General features: G+C 34.1%; 1 protein-coding gene across 1 annotated transcript in view; it reads left to right on the forward strand.

The window, feature by feature from the left end:
• Positions 1-778: 778 nt before the first annotated feature.
• The window catches only part of Smp_090110 (invadolysin (M08 family)), a gene marked incomplete at both ends in the record, with an annotated part of 25,923 nt that continues 17,218 nt past the window's right edge, over positions 779-9,483 (forward strand). The window contains 5 exons of the mRNA XM_018789831.1: positions 779-1,042; positions 1,945-2,030; positions 2,802-2,919; positions 4,921-5,093; positions 5,698-5,803. Of these exons, the coding sequence (XP_018646418.1) occupies positions 779-1,042; positions 1,945-2,030; positions 2,802-2,919; positions 4,921-5,093; positions 5,698-5,803 (747 nt within the window). The remainder of the gene's footprint in view (positions 1,043-1,944; positions 2,031-2,801; positions 2,920-4,920; positions 5,094-5,697; positions 5,804-9,483) is intronic.

A 9,483-nucleotide genomic window follows, 5' to 3' on the forward strand; every position in this document is an offset into this window, starting at 1 on the left:
CAAATCAGTAATTAGATGACAATAAACCTTCAAACATTCATGGAACTAACTAGAGTGAAACCGTCTTACAATGAGATTATCACATGAATATACAAATCATCATCTTATCTCAACATAGTGCACGCATTGTCAAGCCACCTAGACTAGTGGCCACATTGCAACTTAATCGATAGCATTCGATCAGCACTAAAGAAGGACTCGACACGCATGAGATTGATCGCTACCCAGTGATCAATCAATTGTGATCACAAATAGGTACATTCATAGTCAGTATCATCCATTCAGTACTACTGACTGTTCATATAGTTTAATTTGAAAACAATCATATCATTTCCTAAATCCTAAAGTCTTGATGAAGAAGTACAAACTGAATCTTGGTCAAGAAATTTGTTAATCAAACAACAAATCAGTAGTTTATTGGCTCCAACTGAGATGTGAATGCTTAAAATGTTGTTTTTTTTCTTCATTGAACTCAAGTGGTCAATGTAAATCTCACATATTCATAGTGTAGGTCAACACGTTACTTACCATTAGTTTCCTGAAAGGAGTTTCTTTTTTAAAAGTACTAACCGTTGTATAATAATTTGAATAAAGGACATATAATATACAAGTAATAAAGGGTATCTTTAGTACAAAACAACTCGTCCGATATTAGTTCAACCAATGGATCATTGATTAGTGAACATCTAATTTCAGTATATATAGACAAGGTGATGAATGAATGAAATCCATAGAAGCATCCATTAGTATTCTATTGAGTTCCAAGTTTTCAATAAGAATGATACATTGTTCAAGATTAATCTTATTGTTTCTTTGTTTTATTTGCTTACTGGATTTTACCAGAAGTGAATATATTTGTCAACTTATGCCAAACATCACTATGGTAAGTATGATTGTATTTAAAACTAGAATGTCTCTTTTTAAGAATTTCGGTATCCTAGGTGAACCAATTGATAAACGTCAATATGGAGGTAATCGACTGAAGTTTATTCCGATATACAGTCGAAATATGGAAATGCACCCATTATTTTCTCGATTCAAGGTAATCTTGATAAGTTTCAGGTTTTGTATATTGTATTGACTATTGTTTATTTCTTCTTTCATTTATCAATTATTTTGTTGAATAAACCACATGAATCGCTTTCTGTGTAATTGTTGTGTGGGTAGGTTGTTAGTGTATTAAATAATATAGAGATCAATCTCTTGGTTTAATCATATAAATTCTTGCTAGTAGTATTCTCATTACTGGATTTCAATCAAAGATGAATTATTAGAAGGGGTTTTGTGGAGATTTTAGTAATTTATAGAGTTGAGATCATGAGTCAATTGAAGCTAGACCACCATGGAAAACCTGGAAGCACTGGACGGCCGTTTCGTCCTATTATGGGTTACATTATGAATTACACTGATCATGTTTGAAACCAACTTTTAATGTAAACTTATGTGGATATCTCAGTGTGAACAATGATGTTAAAACACTTTGTGAAATGTCAATACTATTATTGTGGTTGTTTATTTTACCAAGGAACCTAGAAGAGATAGTAGACTGAATTGTACACAAATCAGTTATAGAACAATTTCATCAGTTATATTTAAGTACTGATTTGAATTTCATTCAATTTTTTGTAGAAGGTTTAGCGACTTCGTAAGTATTACCACACATGATTTCATTTTTAATATCCCTCTAATATAGTGAATAATTTGAATGGTAATAAGTATTTCTTCAGGGCTAACTTAAACGGATTTATTCTTGAAAATCGTCGACATATTTTATATTAAACCATTGTCTATGACTAATTATATTGTATATATGGACAAATTGTTACTAACTCCACGTGTAGATAGGTACGACAATCTTTGAATTGCTTCATTTTATATGAAATTAGTACTACTTACTTACAAAACATTCCAAGTACTATAACATTTTGATTTTTTTTATATTAGACGGAAGTGGTGGCAGTAGCTCTTGCCTTCTGGGAGAAAGCATTAAGTGTAAGAAAACCACCGAACAGAAAGCTGCTAATAGAAAGGTTAGTATATAAATAATAATAATAATAATATTGATTATCAATTTATTAATAAAAGGTAACTTGTTCAAATTTCATTTTGTTGAATTATGCAATAATACATTTGTAAAAGTATCTTTTAATTAATACTTATGTTTTTCATAGTTGAAATCATTAGTCAATTGAAGCTAGACCACTATGAAAAACATCAGCAGTTCACATCCACGAGATTCCAACCCAGGACCTATCAGTCTCGCGCCAGAGCACTTGAACGATAGACCATTGAGCCGGCGTCCGATGGTGTTAATGTCTAACTTCAACCAATCCATGAAGCTGAGCAACCGTTTACCAATTGTCTACAGTGAGTTCCTTTCTCACAACAGACGTGGTTGAACTCCACTGGTCACTGCTTCTCACTAGAACTCCAGGAAATATCTCTTGAAGTCAGTCACTAGTGGGTAAATGATTATAATCAGAAGGGCTTGTTTGTGGAAATATCAGTATTATCATAGTTTAACTCATGTATCAACGGCCATCCAGCGCTTCCAGGTTTTTTTGGGTGGTCTAGCTTCAATTGATTCATGATTTCAACTATGAAAATACTGAAATCTCCACAAAAAACCTCTTCTGATTATAATACTTATGTTCAATATCGATCTTTAATGATATCCACAAGATTACTGGTAATTCTTCAATTTCTTCTCATGTTACCATAAAATGTTTTAGTACGTTTATTGATTTTTAACTACTATAACATTGATTTTATAAAACATATATTTGATATTATTTTTGTAGAGGATGCGTTGAACCATCTTACTTCAGAGATAGATCAACAGGCAAATTGTTTTGTAAATCACAATGCAGACCAAGAGCTTTGTGCTATGACCATGAAGTTCCAAATGAATATGCTTCCGTAAGTTTTGGTCAAAAACATCTTATGTAGTAGAAATCACAATGAAATTTCTTTCATTTACATAATTATCAGTCATTATTATGTATTCTAAATCAGATAATAAATAAAATATTTTATATAGTTGAAATTATGAGTCAGTTGGAGCTAGACCACCATGGGAAACCTGTGAGCACTGGACAGCCGTTTCGTCCTATTGTGAGACTCCTCAGCAGTGCACATCCAGTGAAGTTCAATCAGGTCTGTTGGAAGATATCAATTCAATGAAGACAATGGTGAATGGTTGTTTAATTTCGTGGATTGGTTGAAGTTACACATTAACACCATTGAATGCCGGCTCAGTGGTCTAGAGGTTAAGCGCTCGCGTGCGAGACCAATAGGTTTTCGGTTCGAATCTTGCGAGGTGGAATCGTGGATACGCACTACTGAGGATTCCCACATTAGGATGAGTTGACCGTCTAGTGCTTCCAGGTTTTTCACAGTGGTCTAGCCTCAATTGACTTATAAATTCAATTATAAAATTACTTAAATCTCCAGAAAACGCCCTTCTAATAAATTTAATGTCATATCATTGCTGGATTTATAATTGAAATGTAAGTAACTAATACCTGATGAGCAAGTATACCATGTACCATGTTTTACAATTTCTAAATAAACTATTGAAGTTTTTGTTCATAGATTGTATAGAATTAAATATTTGAATAAACTACATATTTTCTTGTAACACCATTGCCATACAAACCAAACTATAATTAAGATTGGTAGTGAGGGAAATATGATAATTTTGTTAAATGCTGAATACTACTAGTTTTATTTAGTTTGAGTTATTATCAACATAAGTTTCGAATAAGTTCAGTCATGAATCCTCATGACAATTATAGTTTTCAACAATCTAAATATGTTTAATATAATCAAATAAACACGTTGTTGATTTTATTGTCGTTTTCATGTACAGTTGAGATATAATGTGTTATGTGCTACTGATGTTGAAAGATATAAGTAGTATGTATCACCAGTCGAAAGCGAAATGTCTGGAAGCAGAAGGTTAAGAATCTGAGTCAGTGAATTAAGTAAGCCAAATACGAGAACCGATTTGGAATATGTATAATTCGTGTACTCATTGATTTGAACAGGCAATCACGGAGACGAAATAAAGTGAGGAGAGTGAAGGAGATCGCAGAAGGCAAATGAACCCAACTCAATTTAATCAAGTGTGAATTGATATCTATGGTCAGATAAAAATTAGGTACAGACATGTGATGAGTAGGATAAGCAATGCACACACATACGCTCAGATAAAAACAGTCAAGTTCGATAAGCGGATAATTGACAAGATGAAAATGTGGTTTAAGGAAAATGAATAAATTGGCTTTTCCGGAAGCTAGAATAAGCTATGTGCGCTTAACATAGCAACCGACACTACAGTTTCATCCACCTGGTTAATCATGATGAGAACTGTGGTTACCGTGATTTATAATGCCAAGATGTATTTCAGGATGTCAATGATTTGCCCAGAACATCGCTCAGTGAGTTTATGTTGTTGATAATACTTGATTGAGTTGATGAGTTTTAATACTGTTCATCAACTATCGATTCGGAAGGTCTTTCACCAACTACAATGTAATGCAGTGACTTCGAACGGTGTGACTGTCTGGCATTGTACCTGCTGTTTGCTTGCTGTCGTTACGGAGTCATTAAAACTGTGAAGATGTTAGTTGATCATCTCTGTATTGAAACTAGAAGTTGAATCAACAATAGAATGAGAAACATTAATACTCGAACTAAACATAACATCATATTTAGACTGTAAGTATTAGACAGAACTACATGAGGTAGAGACACTATTATGTTTTACTAAGTGAATCACTAGACATAAGTGCAAGAAACATAGTGCAGTTATATTTATGTATTGAGTAGACGTTTACAAGAATTTCAAGAATTTCATTTTGATATTACATACATACTTTTCAATAGCCAGTATTTCTTCTCGATTTCAATCAACAGGGATGTGCTGTAGGAACTGGGAGTGGATATATCAGAGATGTTTATCAAGATGGTTCAGGATTTGCACCAAATGAATATGTTCTCTTTATCTCAAGTGATAATAAAAAGGGTTGTCTATCTGGTGTAACATTGGCTTATGCTGGTCCATGTGAAATGCATCCTACAACTGACAGGTTAGTAATTATTCGTTTCATTGGATTGTAAGATTAGATAAAATAATTATTTCATTGAAACCTTAATGTTAAATTGTTATTACTTAAGTAAGCAAAGAGTTTATTATTGTACTTGTTCTCATAATCTGTGAGAATAAAAAAAGCTTTTAACGCCACCACTGAAAACTATGCATCTCCTGTTTACTTTAATAAGACTCAGTTGATAAGGCGGTGGGACTAAACTTTAAGGACGAGCCAATCAGAAGCTTTCGCGGGTTTTCAAGGTCACGGCGCTAAGTTCGGTACCTGCTGCTTATGTACGATCGATTTACAGCGGATTTTAGAACTTCAGAACCTATATCTGACTTTGAGAAGTTTTTGACTCATGTAAAAGAACAGTATCCGATTTAATTTTTTAGTTTTGTATAATATATTTTTACTATATACTAACTTTCTTCTGATTGGCTAATATTTCTCAAGATCATTTAAGATTCGTTCAAAGGTCGTCCATAAAGTTTAGTCTCACCGATAAGACTTATGGTGCTACCATAAAATCTGTCTACATAAGTAACACATTACCATGATAATATATTATATTAAAGTTTTATTTGTATTTTCATTTCAGACCAATTATGGGAGCGATCAATTTCTGTCCACAAAAGATGGAAATAGAAGAACCTGGAAAAACTATGTTGATTGGTACAGCTATTCATGAATTGGGTCATGCCATGGTAAGTATTTATGTTTAAGGTAAAGCTGTTTTGTTAACACATACATTATATTTAAAATGGGTTAATAACAAATTTTAGTTTGAAAATGTTAGATCTTTTGTAGTTGATCTACTTTACCATATCCTGTGTACTCTTTTAATAGAATTTTGATTATATCATTCACTAGTCCATGATGTCAATATTAATTATTATATTTTTCATTGTTGAAAGCATGAGTCAATTGAAGCTAGACCACCATCGAAAACCTGGTTCTATTATGGGACTCCTCAGCAGTGCGCATCCACGAACCCGCTCTTGCGAGATTCCAACCCAGGACCTACCAGTCTCGAGCCAGAGCCCTTAAACGATATACCACTGAACTGGTATACAACGGTGTTAATGTCTAAATTCAACAGATCCACGAAGTTGACAAACCATTCATCAATTGTCTTCAGTGAGTTCCTATCTCACAATATCAACCGTCACTACATATGAAGAATAGAATAAGAAGTGTATACACACATAGGCTTGTATAAAAATCAGTCAGGGTTGACAAATGAATAAATAACAAGATGAAAAATGTGACTGAAGATGGATAAGTAAATTAGCTTGTCCAGAAGCTTGAATAAGGTATATGGGTTTAACAATATCAACCGACATAACAACATATTTATGCATTAATTCATTGGTTAATAACTTGTATTATAGAACTTAAAAGATCTCTTATTCCTATATTTATTCTAATTTTACTAAAATAAAAAAAATATTGAACCTTTTTAGGGATTTTCAAGATCGAATTTCGCTTTGATGCGGGATCTAAGTGGCAATCCATTAACACCAAGAGATCCTAGAACAGGTAAACCAAAATTAAATTATCAAAGGCAGTATGATGCAAGGTAACTTATTGTTTTCTGTGATTATAATTTTATGTTAACTCTAATATATACTTTTTTTTTTTAATTCTTTATCAGTTTTTAGTATCCATACGCATGTAATTCATGATAAACAGGTGGATCAAACTTTATTGCATTCAACTACTAGATTACAGTTTTATTTTGAAACGATTAGTATAGTCAATTTGATTTGCTAAATTTGTAAGCGACTCTTGATTAGAATAATTCATTAGCTGAATCACTGAGATCTATTCTGAGTAAGGATCCTGTAGAGATTAATATGAATCAAACAAAAAATTTTGAGTATACGTTTTTACCACTGTGGCGTTGGCTGTAGCGGGTGCTGTCGACGGAGAGGAGCAATGGGACGTGCGGCTGCTGGGTGGACATCGGATGTAGATGGCTCAGCAGGCCGGTGGAGTACGCGTGTTGAACGTCCCAGGTGCCGGGTGGATGCGAATGTTGGTGCCCCGGCAGGTCGACGGAGCTATGGAGGTCAGCGCGCAGCAGACTCGACATTCTGACGGAGAGTTTGGAACAGACTGCAGTGAAATAAGATAGTGGCATGGCGAGTAGAGCCACCGCATGAACGATTGCTTTAAAGGGGGGACGAGTGTGGTGTGGTCTACTTATATCCATATAAGTAGTATATGGTGTTGGTCAAACATTGAATGTATTTTGGCAGAAGACCAATGAGGAAGAACTGAAACGAAGCGCAATCGGTAGGAAAATGCAAGAACAATGGAATTAGAGAAGAAACAGTGAAGACCGAGACTATTGGTTGTTAATTTGCAAATTGACTGTTCATTGTATGGTTGTCAGAATTTACTGACATAGTCTGTAATTTTGCTTAAATACATTCGATTATCCCCAACCAGTGTTCTGTTCACTACACCACTACAGATTCAAGTATTTTTATCAACTTAAGAAAGATGATCTCATTGAAAAGGTAGGTAAAATAAAAGTTTAATGTAATTAAAACTAGTTAAATATAAAGAATATTATAGGGTTGACAAAGTCGTTGAAAATTTATATAGGAACTATGTGAATGACTAAAGCAAAGTAATAAATTTGGAACCGATTACTGACATTACTTACTAACGCTTGTTACCTCTAGTGTGAAGAGCATAGGCCGAACACCAGCATTCTCCATTCAACCCTGTCCTGAGCAATCCTTTTGTAGTTCTTTCCAGTTAACATTCATCCTTTTCATATCTGCTTCTATTTCCCAAAGTAATATGTTCTTTGGTCCTCCTGTTTTCATCTTCCCTTCCGGATTCCAAGTTAGGGGTTGCCTTGTGATGGAGCTTGGTGATTTATTCAATGTATGTCCAATCCGTTTCCAACATTTTTTTCTAATTTCCTCTTCATCTGGAAGCTGGTTTGTCCTCTCCCATAATACGCTGTTGCTGATAGTATCCGGCCATTAATGTTGAGTATTTTGCGCAAACAACTGTTTATTAATACTTATACCTTCTTGACGATGGCTGGAGTACTTAAATCTCTAAAACACAGATAACATTTCTTCTATATAAAGTTAATCAGTAAATATACGGTCGTTATTGAGAAGTCGTGATACAGATGTGAATATAAACACTAAGCTGGTAAGATATACAGACAAAATAGATATGAGTAGCTGAGAGGAAACCTGTATATTAACCTTTAAGAAGTAAATTGTGATATGACCTATCTATTATTAGTTTTCAAATTGTTGGAAAGAAATAATGAATGCCCATTGCTGAGGAGTCCCACAATAGGAGGAGTTGGCCGTCCAGTGCTTCCAGGGTCTCTGGGAGACTCGAGACCATAATCCGTCAGGGAGCATCAGTTTCTTAAAGATTACAGGTACACTTTGCTAACGAGTGCAAAATAGCACGAAACTAGGTCCAGGATATCTTGTCAACTGATTACAGCCACCTCAACTTATTCTAATATAATTAACTATTCACTTCTCATATATCTATCCTCACAATAGATATGCATATCTGTGTCCATGCCTACTGACCATCTGTATTAATAACTCCTTTGGACTATATACAGACTTATTTGGCGAGCCGTGCTTTGAGTTGGTTGACAAACCAACAGTCGTACTTCGTCACTCATTCACCTCTCTTTGCGATTGTTTGTCAGTTGATTTACATGCCTGGAATATATATATTTCCAATACATTTCGTATAAGACTTTGAGTGTTGCGTTTTCTAAAGAGATCAGTTCAAGAATATATACTTCATTAATCATGGGAATAATCAAATGTTGAAGTCAGTTGCGTCACAATAACTAAAGTTTATTGGTCATTAAGTATTAATGTGAAAGTTATGTAATTCAGTTTAAAAATAAAAATTAAACCATCAAAACAAAAAGGTACTTAGCCTGTAACATATGAATCTTTAAAATATGTCACATGAGATTAAGATAAAAATATTTATTACAATGGATGTTTTATATACTGGAACGTGAAAAGTTTTCTATTAACTGCAATAATCATGTGTACAATTTTGTTCATACTGCTTATGAAGTACAATAAACTTGGGCATACTTTACTTCTCTCTTGATCAAGTTAAGGAATATACAATAACGGGGTTTTGAAGCTCCATCAGTGCTGAATTCAAGTTTGGGGTGGGAATGAACATAGAAGTCCACTTGAGTCTCTCGGTCAATCTAGGATGTAGATATTATTTTCCAGAGGGTTTTCACCTCACGTGAGTCTGTACATCATCGGTTTCAGTACAACTGGGAAAAGCGCATAATTGTGCGCTGATAAGAACAGGGAATTCACATATCACTAGGGGATTTGCAAGAGAGGAAGTA

This window comes from Schistosoma mansoni, assembly GCF_000237925.1.
Source record: "Schistosoma mansoni, WGS project CABG00000000 data, supercontig 0132, strain Puerto Rico, whole genome shotgun sequence".
Lineage (NCBI taxonomy): Eukaryota > Metazoa > Platyhelminthes > Trematoda > Strigeidida > Schistosomatidae > Schistosoma > Schistosoma mansoni.